We start from the raw sequence: 18,612 nt of genomic DNA, 5'->3' as shown, positions 1-18,612 counted from the left end.
AATCAGAGAGGCAAAGGCCAAGACATCGGCCTTCCTCCTCTCCATGAGCTCTGGCTTCTCTGAAACCCCAAACATCGCCACCAAAGGGTCCGGGTCCACTCCCTCCTCCACTATCCTGGCTAAGATTGCGAACACTCCCACCCAGAATCCTCCCAATTTTTCACAACCCCAAAACGTGTGTGCATGATTCGCTGGCCCCTGCCCACACCTCTCACACTCATCTGCTATCGCCTTGCTCAGGCCTTCCCTAACCTCCACAACTTGGGACCCCTTGAACTTTCCTGTGCCTCTGGTTCCCGATATCTCCTCAAACCTGCCCTCAGTGCATTTGCTGCAGCGATAAGGCTGCCGACCAGCAACTCTCTACAGTCGGACCTCCCCCCGAGTGAGGGATGGAAGCCTGTGTCAATCAACACTTGTAAGAGCATAATCTGGCTGTGGAGCAGTTGAAGAAGGAGGAGACATGTTCGCCGGTGACTCTTCAGATGGCAGGAAACAAGACCCTGCCACCCAAAATATTCTGGCACTGGATTCCGGACCATAACCACACCCCATGCTCCTAAACCCCACCCTGATTAAAGCGCTAGTAGTGTGCATTATTGCTGTTGGCAGAAAATGGAGCCATTTTAAAAATCTTTTTTCCACAACTTGCCCAGGCTCCCAAACTCTCCCACATACGTCAGCAGTGACCACCTCTCCCAATGGCCTTCAGAGCTGTAGGCTGTCTGATTGGAGTAATAGCATCAGGAATCCGCCTGCCGAATGCAATGGGTTGGTTGACCCGCAGGCGGCCATTTAGGAAGTTGGATGTGGTAAAATTGCCTGTCGCCAGCAAGTGGCGGGCTTAGGATACCCTTTTCACTGTGACATTGAGGCCTTGACGTCCCTCGTAAAATTTAACCCCGCGCATCAGGTCAATGATCGAGGGGCTTTTCACAGTAACTTCATTGAAGCCTACTTGTGACAATAAGTGATTATTATTATTTTATCAGGATGCTGCTTCCGAAATAGGCATCTGAACCCTGTGTGGAGTATAATTAAACTGTCTTAAACAAAAACTGTTCTGTGTGAAAGGATGTTGACAGAAAAGATGGGAAAGAATTTTTAATATGATGATGTTGTGTTTTTTTCATCCAATAGTGTTTGCAAGCCCTGGAATTCCTTCACTCCAATCAGGTCATCCACAGAGATATCAAGAGTGACAACATACTCCTGGGAATGGACGGATCAGTTAAATTAAGTATGTAGAAAAGTATGCAGCATGCTTATCACAGAGTCATAGATTTGTTACAGCACAGGAGGAGGCCATTCAGCCTGTCAGGCCTGTGCTGACCCGCTGAAGGAGCAATTCACTTAGTGCTACTCCGCTGCCTTTCTCCTGTAGCCTTGCATATTTCCCCCTTCAAATAATGACCCAGTTACCTTCTGAAAACCTCAATTGAATCTGCCTCCACCACATTTCCAGGCAGTGCATTCCGGATCCCTGCATTCCAGATACTAACCATCTGCTGTGTGAAAAAAAAATCCTCGTGTTACTATTGCTTCTTTTGCCAATTACCTTAAAATCTGTGCTCTCAGGTTTTTGATTCTCTCACCAATGGGAACACTTTCTCCCTATGTACAGACCCCTCATGGTTTTCAATAGCTCTATCAAGGGTGGGATTCTCTGACCTCTCAGCTGCCTGTTTCCTGGTGTTGGGAGGCGGCGAGCCGTTGGCTGGCGGTGGATTCTCCACTTCCACCGCTGTTGATCAGAATTCCCATTGAAGCCAGCCCACGCCACTGGGAAAACCATGGGCGGGACTGTGCTGCCGACGGCATCAGTTAATTCCGCCGCCAGTAAACAGCTAGAGAATTCTGGCACAAATTTCCTCTCAGCTTTCTCTCCTCCAAGGAGAACTTTCCCAACTTCTCCAATCTATCCCTGTAACTGAAGTTCCTCAGCCCTGGAACCGTTCTCGTGAACCTTTGCTGCATCCTCTCTAATGCATTCCATCCTTCCTCAGTGAGGTGCCCAGAACTGGACGCAATACTGCAACTAATGTTGAACCAGTGATTTTTATACACGTCTAACATATCTTCCTTTCTTATGTGCTCTATGCCCCTATTGATACAACCCAAGATGCCAAATGCTTTATTAACCACCACGGCAGATGTTGAAATCTGCATTTAACACAAATCTAGAATTAAAAATCTAATAATGACAATGCAATCATTGTTGATTGATGTAAATGTCACTAATGCCCTTTAGGGAAGGAAATCTGCCATCTTTACTTGTTCTGGCCTACATGTGGCTCCAGACGCACAGCAATGTGGTTGACTCTTAAAATGCCCTCTGAAATGGCCTAGCAAACCAGTCAGTTCAAGGGAAATTAGGGATGAACAATAAATGGTGGCGCCCAGTCCCATGGACAAATAAAAAAATATATATATCAGGGAGAGAAGGGGCCCTATCAGCAATAGCTCCACTACGAACCTTTCTCCAGTCCGAAAAACAACCTTCACCATTATTCTTTGCTTCCTTTCATTTGACCAGTTTTGTACCAATGTTGCCACTGTCTTGTTTATCCTATGAGCTTTAACTTTGCTCGCGGGTCTGTTGTGCAGTAATTAAATGCCTTTTGGAACTATATGTACCTCACATTAGCAACGTTACCCTCATCAACCCTCTCGGTTATCTCTTCAAAAACCAAGTTAGTTAAACGTGACTTTGCCTTAACACACACATGCCAGCTTTCCTTAATTAACCCACATTTTCCCAAGTGACTATTAGTTTTGTCTCGAATGATCATTTCTGAAAACTTTCTCATTGGCCCTCTTGTTGCTGAGCTGGACTTTGCACAAGCTGCAACATTTGCAGCTGTTTTTTCACAAGCTGCAACATTTGCAATTTTCCAGTCCTCTGGACCCACCCTTGAGGCTAAGGAAGACTGGAAAATTATGGCCAGTGGCTTCGCAATTTGAAGTCTCACTTCCCTCAGTATCCTTCGGTGCATCTCATCCGGTATTGGTGCCTTATCAACTTTAAGTGCAGGTAGCATATCCACTACCACCTCCTCTTTATCAATTTTAAATCGTTCAAATGTCTGACCTACCTTCCTTTTCACTATGACCTGAGCAGAATCTTCCTTGGGAAAGACAGATGCAAAGTATTAATTTAACACATCTGCCATGCGTAAGTGGACCAACTCCTCCTTTTACCACTTAAATGCCTATAGAAGACCTTTTGATCCCGTTTACGTTAGCTGACAGTCTCCCCTCATATTATGTTGTTTCTCTTAATTGCTTTTTCACTAATGTCCTTAAGGAAAGCAAATCTGCCATCCTTACCTGGTCTGGCCTACATGTGACTTCAAATCATTAACAATGTGGTTGACACTTAAATGCCCTCTGAAATGACCTAGCCACTCAATTGTATCAAACCGCTACAAAGTCAATAAAAAGGGGTGAAACCGGACAAACCACCCTGCACCGACAGAGACACCGGAAATGACAGCAACAAATTCAGCCCTGGTGACCCTGCAAAGTCCACGGGGCTTGTGCCAAAATGAGGAATGCTATCCCATAGACGAGTTAAGCAATAGCCCGACATAGGCGTACTCACGGAATCATATCTTACAGATAATGCCCCAGGTGCTACCAATACCATCCCTGGGTATATCATGTCCAATCGGCAGGACAGACCCAGCAGAAGTAGGGACACAGTGGTACACGGAAGGGAGTTGCCCTATGAGTCCTCAACATCAGTCTGGATCCCATGAAGTCTCACGGCATTGGGTGAGGCACCAAGGAGACCTCCTCCTGGTTACCATGTCAAGACCTGCTCTTCTCCCCCCCCCCCCCCCCCCCCCCCCCACCACCACCACCCCACCCCCACCTCAGATGATGAATCAGTATTCCTCCATCTTGAATACACTTGGACAAAGCACTGAAGGTGGCCAGGGTTCAGGGTGGGGGACCTTAATGTTTGTCATCAACAGTGGCTCGGCAGCACCATCACAGATTGAGATGGCTGGGTCCTGAAGGACATAATTGCTGGGCTGGGTCTGCGGCAGGTGGCGAGGGAACCAACAAGGGAGAAAAACATTTGACCTCATCCTCACTAACCTGCCTGCCGCAGATGCATCTGTCCATGAGGCTATTGGTAGGAGTAATCACTGCGCAGTCCATGTGGAGATTAAATCCCATCGCTACGTTGAAGATACTCTGCATCATGTGGTGTGGCACTGCCACCATGCTAAATGGGATAGAATTTGAACAGATCTAGAAACTCAGAAACTGGGCACCCATCAAGTGCTGTGGGCCATCAACAGCAGTAGAATTATCCCCCACTCTACCATTACCACCAAGCAGGGATCAATCCTGGTTCAATGACGAGCAGGAGGGCATGCCAGGAGCAGCACCAGACATACCTAAAAATGAGACGTCAACCTGGTGAAGCTACAACACAGGACTACTTGTGTGCCAAACAACACAAGCAGCAAGTGGTAGACAGAGCTAATCAATCCCACAACCAACAAACCAGATCTGAGCTCTGCAGTCCTGCCACATCCAGTCGTGAATAGTGGTGCACAAGTAACCAACTGACTGGAGGAGGGGGCTCCACAAATAGCTCATCCTCAATTATGGGAAACCCAGTGTATCGCAAAAAGTAAAGCTGAAACATTTGCAACAAACGTCAGCCATAAGTGCCAAATGGATGATCCATCGCGGTCTTCTCCAGAGGTCCCCAGCAACACAGATGCCAATCTTCGGCCAACTCGATTCACTCCACTTGATATCAAGAAATGGCTGAAGGTGGGCAGCACAGTGGCGCAATGGTTAGCACGGCGCTGAGGTCCCAGGCTTGATCCCGGCCCTGGGTCACTGTCCGTGTGGAGATTGCACATTCTCCCCGTGTTTGCGTGGGTTTTGCCCCCATAACCCAAAGATATGCAGGGTAGGTGGTTTGGCCTTGCTAAGTTTCCCCTTATTTGGAAAAAAATAATTGGGTGTTTAAATTTATTTTATAAAATGAAATGGCTGAAGGTACTGGATTCTGCAAAGGCTATGGCTTCTGACAATATTTCTGAAAACCTGTGCTCCAGAACTTGCGGTTACACAAACCAAGCTGTTCCAGTACAGCTATAACACTGACATCTACCCGGCAATGTGGAAAATTGCCCAATTATATGCTGTACGCAAAAAGCAGGACGAATCAAACCCAGCTAATTACTGCTCTATCAGTCTACTATCAATCAGCAGTAAAGTGATGGAAAGGGTCATCAACTGTGTTATCAAGCGGCACTTACTTAGCAATAACCTGCTCACTGACACTCATTTTGGATTCCGTCAATGTCACTCAGCTCCTGACCTTATTAAAGCCTTGTTTCAAATATGGACAAAAGAGTTAAATTCCAGAGATGTGGGGTGGGATTCTCCCACCGAGAGTCTAAGTGTCGGCGCCTGTTCTCAGACCCCTCTTCTGGGGCCTCCGTGGGGCTGGCAGGGGCGTGGCGCGATTAGCGGGGGCGGGGCCTCGGCGTGGCGTCAGAGATCCGGCAGCGCGTAAAAGACGCGGCGCCTTGGGTCCCGCGTGTGCGTAGTTGGGCAGGTGTCAACTAGCGCATGCGCAGTGGCCGTCCTCCCATAGGCCGCTCCACAGGGCTATAATATTGCCAGGGGATGAAAGGAGGCCCGCCGATCAGTGGGCCCCGATCGCGGGCCAGACCCCTTCGGAGGCCCCATCCCCAGTGAAGGAGCCTCCCCGAGCGTTCCCGCAGAGTTCCCGCCGGCAGCGTCCAGGGGTGAACGGCGCCGGTGGGACTCTGTCGTGTCGGAGCGGCCGCTCGGCCCATTCGGGCCGGAGAATCGGCGGCCCCGCCGATTCCAGAGGCCTGCAGCCGGCGCCGCGCCAAACACGCCGGCGCAAATGGCGGCAATTCTCCGCACCTCGGAAAATCGCGCGCCGGCGTCGGGGCGTGGTGGTGCAGTTGCTCCGATTCTCCGGCCCGCCGCGGGGCTCGGAGAATCGCCCCCTTGGTGAGAGAGTGACTGCCCTTGACATCAAGGCAGCATTTGACCGAGTATGGTATAAAAGTGCCCTAACAAAACTGGAGTCAATGGGAATCAGGGGGGAAACTCTCTGCTAATTGGAGTCATCTCTGCTAATTATCAGCCATGATTGAATGGCGGAGTGGACTCGATGGGCCGAATGGCCTTACTTCCGCTCCTATGTCTTATGGTCTTATACCTGGTACATACAAAAATGGTTGTGGTGTTTAGAGGTCAAACATCTCAGTTCCAGGATATCACTGCAGGAGTTCCTCGGGTCTGAGGCCCATCCATCTTCAGCTGCTTTATCAATGACCTTCTTTCCATCATAAGGTCAGAAACGGGGATGTTTGCTGATGATTGGACAATATTCAGCACAACTTGTGACTCAGAATCACAAAATTGTTATGGCGCAAAAGGAGGCCACTAGGCCCATCACGTCTGCAACAGAACTCCAAATGAAGATTGCAACTTAGTGCCATTCCCCTGCCTTTTTCCATAGCCTCAGTTACTGAAGCAATCCATGTCCAAATGCAGCAAGACCGGGGCAATATCTAGGCTTGGGCTGATGAGTGCAAGTAACATTCGTGCCACACAAGTGTCCAGCAATGACCATCTCCAACAAGAGAAAATCTAACCATCAACACATGACATTCAACGACATTACCATCACTGAATCTCCCACTACCAATTGAAATTCTTTTCTTAATAATTATGATCAAAACGATTGAAATGTTTAATTTCCCAGTTTCTTTTTTTTTTTAATACCTCCTCCCTGCTAATCAGCAAATACAGAGCACAGTTCCACTGGTGCCAACCACCTTCTGATACCTGGTCAGACCATTATTTCTTTCTCTGTGAGTTCAGAACATAGGAACCGACTCGGCCATTCAATTAGATCATGGCAGATAAACATCTCAATTCCATTTTCCTGCCTTTGCTCCATTTCTCTTGACACGCTTACCAAAGCAAAATCTCTCAGCCTCCATCTTGGAAATTCTAATTGTCTGGGTATCCAGAGCCTTTTAGCGAGAGAGCTTAACATTTTTAGTATTCTTTATATGAAAATATGATTTCACCACTGAAAGACCTATCTCTAAATTTAAGATGATACCCTAGTGTTCTGGATTATCTGCACCAAGCAAAATAATTTCATAATATCTACCTCATTGAATCCTGTTGTCTTCAATCGCATCACCTTCCCCTCAAACTCCTTTATGTAAGGGAATACAAGACAGGTTTATTCAATCTGGCCTTGCAATTTAAAACCTGGGGGGGGGATTCTCCGAGCCCCGCGGCGGGCCGGAGAATTGGCGCAACCGCGCCTGATGCCGTCGCGCGATTCTCCGTGGTGCAGAGAATCGGCGCCATTTGCGCCGGCGCCATCCTTCAAAGCGTCGGCCCCGAAGCAACATGGCGCATGGCTACAGGGGCCGGCGCGGAATAAACAAGGCCCCCAGCCAGAGAGACCGACCCGCCGATCGCTGGGCCCCGATCGCGGGCCAGGCCACATCGGAGGCTCCCCCCAGGGCCGGACCTCCCCTAACCCCCCACAGGCTGCCCCCCGACCCTTCGACGCCGAGTTCCCGACGGCTGAGGACTCGGCACCGAGCGGGGCGCGGCATATTCACGATGGCCGCTCGGCCCATCACGGGCCGAGAATCGGCAAGCCGGCCGAGGAGAGCGGCCCCCAACCGGCTCTGTGGCAACCACGCCAGCACCAATATCGCCGATTTGCGGAGAATCGCGTGACGGCGGCGTGGCGTGATTCGCGCCGGTCGCGTGGATTTTCCGGCTTGGCCCCAGGCTGAGAAAATCCAGCCCCAGGTTCTCTCCTCTTTTCTGGGTGAGCGTAACCTTTAGTCATTGATCCCAGAAATAGAGCTGTGTACTGGAGCTGCGAAATGGAAAAGAGGAGAAATGTCTTCACTCAGAGAGTGGTCGGCTTGTGGAATTCGCTATCACAGAAAGCTGTTGAGGGATCAAAGGATATGGAGAAAAAGTGGGAACAAGTTACCGAGTTGGAGATAGGCCAGGATCATATTGAATGGTGGAACAGACTTGAAGGGCCTTCGGGCCTAATCCTGCTGCTATTTTCTATGTTCCTATGAAATAGCTTTTTAGATTAATTCTCTGGGCTGGAGGGTCAGAAGCTGCAGTTCATTTCATATTGGTAATTTTGAGCTTTTTAAAAAAAATTTGCAGCGGATTTTGGATTCTGCGCTCAGATCACCCCCGAGCAGAACAAACGGAGCACAATGGTGGGGACGCCATATTGGATGGCACCAGAAGTAGTGACGCGGAAAGCCTACGGTCCTAAAGTGGACATATGGTCATTAGGAATTATGGCAATTGAAATGATTGAAGGGGAACCGCCTTATCTGAATGAAAACCCTCTCAGGGTAAGTTGTTTTCACTTTTGTAAGGATTGTGAGAAAATGGATGACTGTGGTGGATTCGATTTTATCATTAGTGGCCACAGTATATGCAGATTAAGACTACTTCCCTTGGGTGAATTTTGAAACTGTAAGAAACACGTATTAGAGTCTGGCTGATATTTACAGTTCAGGCCAAGGTAGAGACGACTGTATTCAGAAAGCCTTTGGTGGGCATTTTTTGACAGAGACTATTGGATCGAACCATTCCATTCCATTCTGTTGAGCAACAGCATGTTTGACATTCAGCAGATTTAATTGATAGTAACCTTCGAGATAAAGACTTGTCAGGTCAGAGCGAGGGCCCTGAATCTTTTTAGTGCCTTTGATGGGAAGTTTTGTAGCTGGGATTTTCCACGTGTAGCCCTGAACCTAGCCACCGGCGGTGCTAAACTCAAACCAGCTAGAAGCCGATAAACATGTGGCATTAATCAGCGGGATCCATAGTACCAATAACCAAATAAAGGAATCATATTTCAAGGGTCAGTTTAATATTGAACGGCAATGTTTGTTGTTTTGGACCTTCCAGGTTAATTGGTATAGTCTCTAATCAGCATAATTATATTATTGGTGCTGAACTCTGTTCTTCAGTTTTATATTCAATAAATGTGTTCAGTAATCTACAGTCTGAGCCAGCTTTGATCGTCCGTGTTTTTTTATCTAGCAAAGAGAAGTTCACATGGCGACACACACTGGCCTGAATTTTACATTCCCTCACCCCTGGAGTGGGCTGGAAGAGCGGATGGTAGTAAAATCAGGAGGCAAAGTGGTGGGGTGGGGAGTAGGGCAGGGGGAATGGGGGGGCGGGGGGGGGAGGGGGGGCTCACTGTGCACATCCACTATCTGCTTACACTGGGATTTTACCAGTGTGGGGGTAGGTGATGGGCAGCCTGCTCACCCATGGGCCAATTAATGACCACTTGAGGGCCTCCTCCCATCACTGCTGGTATTTTACTGCTGCGAGTTTGAAGGAACCCTCCAATTTGGACACACCTCTGCACAACAGAGGGCACGCAGAAGCTGCAATATCTCGTAGTTACAGTCTGATAACTGTAAAATCGGTGGTGGTTTCCTGGGCCAATGGCAGTGGGCTTACCTCTGACTGTTCAGCTGGTGGGCTGACTGAATTGTGCTTTCCTATCCACTATGTAACCCTGATCTTCTTTATTTTGACCAGTTGGCTGAACAGATTTATTCCATGAAAATAACCACGAAAAGAGCCAAGATTTTGTGCTCGTAGTGTTGCGTTTATATTGAATCTAAATGAGTGGGCAACAATTAACATGCAGCAAGCTATTTCCAAATCACATTGGCACAGTGGTTAGCACTTTTGCCTCACAGCGCCAGAGTCCTGGGTTTGATTCTGTCTGTGTGAAATTTTTTTTTTGTCTGTGTGGAGTTTTTACACACAACCCGTGCTTGTGTGGGTTTCCCCCGGGTACTCCAGTCCAAAGATGTGCAAGTTAGGTGGATTGGCCATGCTAAATTTCCCCTTGGTGCCCAGAGGTACGTGGACACGGCGGGGGAGTGGGCCTAGTTTGGGTGCTCTTTCAGAGGGTCGATGCAGGTTCGATGGAACGAATGGCCTCCCTCAGCACTGTAAGGATTCTATGATTCTATGAACACTAAACTTAGATTTTAAATAATTTTATGAGAATGAAAGACTGAGGGAGGTATAAACTTTTGCAGTTTGAGATCCTGAGAACTATTGAATTTGAGATTGAGCAATGAATCTTGATTTCAAAACATTAAGGATATAGGACGGATAAAATTCCAAGTTAGCTGATATATTTGGAACTCAGAAGGAAGAGCAAGATTCACAGGAACCAGAGTGAATTTTGAATTTGCCAAATACTCCTGTAAAGTCCGAATCTCGGGTAACGAGGGCAAGGCTGAATGTTCGCCACCATCTTCAGCAGAAGTGCACTGTGGATTATCCATCTCCGACCTCCTCCTGAGGTCCTCAGCATATCACAGATTCCAGTTCTTACTCAATTTGATTAATTCTGCCTGTTATCAAGAAACAGCTGAGCACACTGGCCTTAGGAAGGTCGTGTGGCTCCAATATCACTTATGCAGTGCTGGAGATTTATGCCTCAGAACTATAGAATCCATAGAATCTCTACAGTCCAGAAGGAGGCCATTCAGCCCATCGAGTCTTCACCAACCCTCCGAAGGTATACTCTAACAAGGCCCACTCCCCTGCTCAATCCCCATAGTCCTGCGCATTGATCATGACCAATCCACCTAACCTGCATATCTTTGGATACTACAGGGCTATTTAGCATAGCCAATCCACCTAATCTGCTCATTTTTGGACTGTGGGTGGAAACCAAAGCACCCGGAGGAAACCCACGGGGAGAACATGCAAACTCCACACAGACTGGTTACACCCCTAGTCAAACTATTGCAGTACAGCTACAAAACTGGCATCTATCTGGCAACGATGAAAATTGCTCATATATGAGGTCCAAAAGAAGCCGATGACCTTCCCAAACCTTTATTTTCATCCTTCCCAGCTTATCTCAAATAGCTGGTCAAGGCCAGCCTTACAGCTCTGCAATTCATTTCCCCTTAATGATCACCCAGCATCCACTGTTTAAAGAAGAATTCTCAAAGAGTAATGATGTCTTGATTTTTTTTCATGTAATTAGATTCTTGTGGTCATCTTCACCTTTACCTTTATGGATTTCAAATGTTTACATGTCATTTAAAAGAAAGCTTCTTTGTGTTCTACCAATGCCACTTCTGTTGATGGTGCTTTTGATTGTTAGGCCTTGTATTTGATTGCTACCAATGGGACCCCAGAACTGCAGAACCCAGAGAAGCTCTCGGGAGTCTTCAGGGACTTCCTCAATCGTTGCTTGGAGATGGACGTCGAGCGCCGGGGCGCAGCCAAGGAACTTCTACAGGTTGAGTAGTAAAACATTTCTAATATTTCCCCTATTATCTTGCTAGGTTTAGTACTTGCGGCAAAATATTTGGGAAAAATATCGCTCTGGTGCAATGAAGGTACTGTTTGGGCAGAGTAATGGCAATTTAACTCTCCAGTGTGTACCATGCAAAACCTAATCGGGGTGTGCTTGACAGGGCCACCATGGGCTGAATTTTGCTGGGTGCGTTGTGATTCTGAAAGTGACTGTGCCAAGACATTAGGTGTGATCATTCCAGATAAAGCCAATTAAGAAGCCAGCTACAGGAGTCCCATCCACTTGGGGGAAATGCAAGATTCCAGGGTAAGGCATGCCATTGAGCAAGGGCGAGGGCCTCCTTCACACTGTGGGTGCTATTGAGGAGTCAGGATCAAGAGCAGCACCAGTTCTTTGGCGGCACCTTCAGAAGGAGGGATGTGGCTGCCATTGCAACAGGCACAACTTTAGTGGAGACACTCACCCCATGAAGTGGCTGCCATGGCATGTCATCTGCTTGGGAAGACCTGAGCACTGCAATTTACTGACGGCAAATTGATAAACAGCCACAGATGTTGCAAATCACGGACCTCCTGCTGTGAAGTTGCTTCCCCTGCATTGTTGGGCTCCTGACGTACTGGGGAGCCTGTGCAGCATTGTCAAAAAAGTAACTGATTGCCCTATTAAGAACCCTAATTGGTTACCCGCTACTACAGGCGGATTATTGACACCACTAGGAGCCGCCCCTGGAAAGTGTGCTCTGAGGTGGAAACCTGGAACCAATCTGGTGCGATTCCATTGAGACTTTCATGCCCTCCGCAACCTCCCCTGGGCTGGGAGGATTCAGCCCTACATGCCAGTAATAAACTATACTTCATTCTCCAACCCTGAATCTGCTGATTGTGAGCAGCTTAAATTTCACAAACAGATATACTTCCTGTTTGAAGGCAGCTCTTGGAACCCTGTAGCTTTTAATTTCACCCGCCAATTGTAAAATATACATGCTGAATCTCCATCTGCTGCAAGATTCTTCTGGAACATGTTTGCTCCTTGCCAATATGTTTGGTCTGTTTCGAGATAGCGCTTAGTTGATTTGTTTGAAATGTAGTTTCTTCGGCAATTTAGCTTTACAGTTGTTTTCTAATTGTCTGCACTCCATCCTTTCCTTAGGGGCTTAATTCCTTACCTACATAGACATTGTTGATACATGAACCTGGCAGAGTGTGTGGTTACACCAAGAGAGGTATAATGCTGATGAAGCTCACAGCGCCTGGTCTCGATATGGACTGATGCGAATTGAGCTTTGCAATCGAGTAGCCATGATGTATTTCCATGACAAGGGTGTTGCAGTGCCATTGGCCTGAAACCTCCCTGCATTGCCCCGTCTCATATCCTTGCTGGAAGGGTGGTAGGAAGCCCTATTTATGTCCACAAGAAAGGTTTCTACAACACTTCCAGCAGAGTTAGGGCAATGGAATGGAGGAACACCAAGACTATTCCAGGCTAATGACCCATTGAGCCATTGTCATCTAAAATGTCTAACATCAGTTGAAATTTGGGATTATAATGTTTTGAAGCACAAGCAATGTCAAAGCCCAGACAAAATCAACTTGCCTTGTTCACTGAGATATTCTCTTGTTTCAACTTTACTTTGTAATACTGTTCGGCTTCAGCCAACAGTTTAGCCTGAAAACCCTAATTATCGCAATCTCTATGCAGTTTACCAGTTAGTTCTGGCAAAGTTAGTCATGTTGCCTTTTCTTAGTTTTGTATATCAATACATTCTGGTTTTCTTTCAGCATCCGTTCTTGAAATTTGCAAAGCCTCTCTCGAGCCTCACCCCTCTGATAATCGCAGCGAAGGAGGCAGTTAAAAACAACCGTTAGAGCAAGGGATGGTTTCTGTCGTCACCCCTCTCGCCCTCCCTCCTGTCTTCATAGAGGGGCTAACCAGAGCTGGACAGTGTCTCACCTGGAGAAACCTCGTGCTCTTTCCACTTCAGGGCAGAGAAAGCTAGCACAGCGCTGGGGCACTACAATGATGTCTCTTCTCATCTTAACACCTTGTTTGGTCCCATCTGAAGTCTTGGTTTTCAACAGATACGGCATTGTGGTGTTTTGTTTTTAATTTTTCACTTTTCTGCTACCAACATTTTAAAAAAAATCTAAATTTTTCAAAAAACATTTGGTCACTTAGGTGGGGGTGGTGGGGGGTTCTAAGTAGAGAATTTGTAAAATATCCAGGCTTAAGGGACTCGTTGCTGGAAACTAGCAATTGAGTAATCAGATTTTGATGAACAAAAACAACTCTTCAGGCATTGCCGTGATTGTGAAGTGAATGTCTGGGTATTTTAATGTTCCAGAGGGTACTAAACCATGCCATGCTTCCAAAAGAGAGATACACTGTCAGACTAAATAAAGAGGCCTTAAGTTCTTTGGTATTGCTTTGTAACACATTCACTGTTCTGTGACGAACAATGTTTTAATTCTTTTGCCTGTGTGTATATATATATTTTTTACAGGTGTATCTCTTCAAATTTCTTTAGTATATTCTCTTAATATTTATTGATAAGGGAGTTGGAACTGTTGGGCTTTCTGTTGGATATCTCGATATTTTTGTTTTCTGATCAACTACAGTATTGCGGAAAGGTTTCATTTTCTATTGACGAAAAGCTGTTAGACAAGGGCGGGCTCAATTGTAGTGTAGATTGTTGAATTAGTGGAAGCCACTCCTGGCAAAGGGAAGGTCCAAGTGTCCCTACACCATCACTGTAAGGTGGCTGGAACCCAAATGTCAGTTGCGTCAAATGGAGAAAGACCAAATCCTCTTGTAATGATTCTGTCTCAGTGGTAGAAATCATTTAGCGAGGAAGCTTAAAAGGATTGGAGTAGAAGCATTGTGTGTATGTAAGTGTATGTGTGTCCATATATTATAGCATTCATTTTCTCCTCCACAGTTTTTAAGCTATTTTCCCAGGAAATTTGATATCTAATAATAATAAAACAGTAGGAATTGAGATGAGCAGAAAGTATCTTCCCATTTTGTGTACCCAAATACCATTGGGCAGACAGGAGCCATCCTTACAACAGGATTACTGACTGACTCATATTGGCAAACAAAGCTCCAATATTTGCACTATTTAAATTGACGTGAAAAACTAGAATCCCATCAGCATATGAACTTTAAAAAAAATGGTTAATTTCTGTCAGAACAAAAAGGTGCTTGCATGTCCTTTTAAATAATATCTCAAGCCTTCATGAACTTTCTACAGGCACTTCAGTTTACATTTTTGCACTGAATAAGTGCACTGTTTAATCTCTGCCAAAAGCTATTGCCTTCTCCTAGAGTGAGCTGACATGTTATATTAAAAGGAAAGTAAGCTCTGTGGGGGTAATGAAAATGAAAGGTTATCTGCTCACCCCTCAGTGTAACTTGGATAGTTATTTCCCCCAATTGGAGGACGCCTATCCCATAGTGAAGTCACGTAGCCCCTGAACCCTCGTCTGGTCCTCCAATCCTCCAACTGGTAGGCACACACTGGGCTGATACAAGGTTTCCTTTATGGCACTTTTCTAAAAGAAAATGGTGTCAACCTCACCTGAGACTGAGTGAAAAGGCTCTAATTGGTTTGCAGACAGACCAAAGACATTGATGCTAACACTTAGAAGAAATAATGCACTGTGGAGATCCTTCATTATTCTTTTTGACACATAGAACCTCTGTTTCACTGTTAATCGGTGGAGACCTGTCACTAAAAACATCCAGAATATATAGCCAACTACCTTTTTATGAATGATATTTAAATACATATGCAATATTCCACAGCATTGGGCTGAGCAGAATAGGCAGCGCAATCTCTTGAGTAGAGATCGCCCATCACGTCACACCAAGTTAGAAACTCGGGTGTTCTTATTTATAAAGGTATTCATCTAGTGACGACACTGCAGGCCTTCCCTGCTACTCCTGATGTAATCATTCTTTACCTTGATGGAATAACTCTCATGGTGACATTCTTTAATCCCTCCCCCAAGTCTTACTTCTAGCTGCATCCATAGCTAAATGTATCACAAGTGGATGGTCACAAAACATTGGTGCACACGCCCTCATCAGTGGACAAGCCATTTTGATTAACGTTTAACTAAACCAGAGGAGCGAAATGAGTTCATGCTCTCTGGTATCTTGATATAAGAATAACCTTTATTCGTGTCACAAGTAGGCTTACATTAACACTGCAATGAGGTTACTGTGAAAATTCCCTGGTCGCCACATTCCGCACCTGTTCGGGTACACGGAGGGAGAGTTCAGAATGTCCAAATTACCTAACAGCACGTCTTTTGGGACTTGTGTGAGGAACGATCACCTGGAGGAAACCCACGCAGACAAAGGGAGAACGTGCAGGCTCCGCACAGACAGTGACCCAAGCCAGGAATCGAACCTGGGACCCTTGTGCTGTGAAGCAACAGTGCTAACCACTGATGAGTAGCGATACGGGTCACTGTACTGAAGTATGAAATGAGGCCAAAAATCAGCCTTGCCCAATGTGGTTCAAGGGTTTGATGATATCTGCCAATGGTGGGAATGGTGTATTGTAACGATACCTACAATATACATATACATTTCTGGCTAAGAGTACGCAAGCTCCCAATATTTAGAGCTTATCCAGCAATATTCTTAGTTTGTCATGAAGCCAGAGAGCCTGCGGGGAACTTTACTGAGACAGAGAAGGAGGGAGGCTTTGCTTTGTGTTACTGTTCAGTTGCAGTTGGAAATCGAGGAAATTCAATACATTTTGGAAACTCTCCTGAGCTCTCTTTTTCAACAGTTTTGTGGAACCCTCAAGCTCTAGACCAGTTCGTTATCGGTTTTTTTCAAACAATAAAAATTAAAGTATTTCTGAGAAATCTATTAATCAGTAAAAGGTTTTCTATTGCTAAGATATTGAACATCTGGGATCTTGTCAGAGACTCCAGCATAGATGATTCAAAGTTCATTCACTCCAAACAAACCACATTCAAAGGCCAACCAAAAGGAGGGAACTCTTTTTTTTCAGTATGCAAAATTTCAACGATAAGTCAGAGCCATTTTTAATTTTGATGTTTTTCTTTCCTTGGGGGAAAGATTTATTTTGAAGAGTACAATTTTTAACCAAATATAAGGGAACACGACATCACAATTAAAATCTTTGGCTGAAGAAACGATTTTCTTCCTTTTAAAAAAAAAATGGTCATTAAATGAAGTTCAGCGTCGGTGTACTGCTAACCCATGTACCAGAAGGTTCAGTCCCCAGTCTGTGCTAAGTTAGCTGATCTCAGTATGGATGCTATAATTAGCAACAGCACTCATCTTTGGCGCTATGGAGTGGGGGGAGGGGGAGGTGAGAATCAGCCAAGTTTCCTGCTGCTGATTGCTGACTAGTAGTTTTGCTGAGCCTCAGTAGCTGAGGCGGACAGAATCGGGCAGTGCTGTGAACTACTCACAGCTCCCATTGTCTGCTGACACCATCCAGACTTGCAGTGAGAAATGGGCAACTTGAATGAGGTGACAAAGGCTGGTTGGCCGATGCCTTTTGACTCTTATTTTTTTCGTGACACTGCGCCATCAGAGGGAGCTGGATGAAATTAACGTTTTCTTAACATTTCTAGTCACCCTTTCAAAAAAAAACTCAATCATGGATGATCATTTGGGTATCAAATGTTTGGTCATCTAACCTGCCTCATCAGTACCATGGAAGCAAATACTTATATTTTTAAAAGATCAAGGAAATGCTCATTGTAAACATCCCAACAGTACTTTGATTTCAGAAGGCTTAGGCCAAAATTGTACCAAATTTTTTTTAAAATAAGAACCATTCCACGATTTTTAATCTTTCCTTACATGTTTGTTTGGCAATATGAGTTGCCTTCACACTCCCCTGACACCATCTTTAAAAAACACAATCACTGATGTGTTCATTTAAATGTATAAGAAAATTTAATTGTAGTTAATAAGAGTATTTTAAGAATAATTGCAAGAGACGCTGAATGTTATACATTCAAACTCTAGGAAATTAAGCGTTGGAATAGGATGGAATATTGTTGTTCAACGTATCATGACATCTTTTTTGTTTCTGTTTTTTTGCTTGTACATCCTCTTTTGGAAGACGTGTTACCTGTACATTTGATGTGAAATTTCTGCTACTGTGAAAATGAATTTTTAAAATGGTACTCTGGATTTTTTTTTTTCCTTTTGACAATTTTTTAATTTAATTTTGGGAAATGCTGGAAATGACTTTGTTGCGCACACAATCCCAAACCTCAGCGTTCAGCTATGTTATTGGTTTATGTTTTATTTTCTTTTTTTTCGTTCCGTCTGGTCTCCAAATGTTTCAGACGAGTCGAAGCAATAGAAGTAATTCATTTAAACCGTGGATTGTGCATGAATAGTGTCTTTAGTGTAAAAAAGAAAAAAAAACACAAAAAAATTGGAGTTTGAAGCTTTGACCTAAAGTATTGCAAATAAAAGTCATTTAAACAATAGCAGACTGTGCCGTGCTCATTTTTAATTTTTAAATATATCTTTCATAGATAGAATTTACAGTGCAGGAGGCCATTCGGCCCATCGAGTCTGCACCTGCTCTTGGAAAGAGCACCCCACCCACTGTCGACACCTCCACCCTATCCCCATAACCCAGTAACCCCACCCAACACTAAGGGCAATTTTGGACACTAAGGGCAATTTATCATGGCCAATCCACCTAACCTGCACATCTTTGGACTGTGGGAGGAAACCGGAGCACCCGGAGGAAACCCACGCACACACGGGGAGGATGTGCAGACTCCGCACAGACAGTGACCCAAGCCGGAATCGAACCTGGGACCCTGGAGCTGTGAAGCAATTGTGCTATCCACAATGCTACCGTGCTTTCTTTGCTGTAAAATGGAAGCTTTATAATTACTCACAATTACTCACCTGACCACAATGTATGAACCTTGGAATTGGGCCATAACTAAAGTGTTAAGCATTTGTTTCAAACACTTTAATGCTAAAATGGCACAGGGGAATTTTAGATGGATTATCTTGACGGCATTAGTATCCCAACATTGATTTCATGGATTTGGAGAGCTGATTTTACTCTGGCACGGAAGGAACTTCTGAGTCCAACCAAATGTCCAGGCCGCTGGACCTCTGGCAAGTCATTTAAATATTCCAGCATGTCTCCTGCCAAAATACAATGAGACTGACATCAGAGCTGAAAT

The 18,612-nt window shown here is 45.4% G+C and overlaps 1 protein-coding gene across 8 annotated transcripts in view; it reads left to right on the top strand.

The window, feature by feature from the left end:
• The window catches only part of LOC140421196 (serine/threonine-protein kinase PAK 3), a 313,927-nt gene extending 296,035 nt beyond the window's left edge, over positions 1-17,892 (top strand). For all 8 annotated transcript variants that reach the window (XM_072505715.1, XM_072505708.1, XM_072505711.1 and 5 more), the window contains 4 exons: positions 1,141-1,240; positions 8,239-8,435; positions 11,243-11,380; positions 13,177-17,892. In XM_072505715.1, the coding sequence (XP_072361816.1) occupies positions 1,141-1,240; positions 8,239-8,435; positions 11,243-11,380; positions 13,177-13,263 (522 nt within the window). In that variant the 3' untranslated portion in view covers positions 13,264-17,892. The remainder of the gene's footprint in view (positions 1-1,140; positions 1,241-8,238; positions 8,436-11,242; positions 11,381-13,176) is intronic.
• Positions 17,893-18,612: the final 720 nt, after the last annotated feature.

This window comes from Scyliorhinus torazame, chromosome 5 (genome assembly GCF_047496885.1).
Source record: "Scyliorhinus torazame isolate Kashiwa2021f chromosome 5, sScyTor2.1, whole genome shotgun sequence".
NCBI classification, from domain to species: domain Eukaryota; kingdom Metazoa; phylum Chordata; class Chondrichthyes; order Carcharhiniformes; family Scyliorhinidae; genus Scyliorhinus; species Scyliorhinus torazame.
This window is presented reverse-complemented; position numbering and strand designations above follow the sequence as displayed.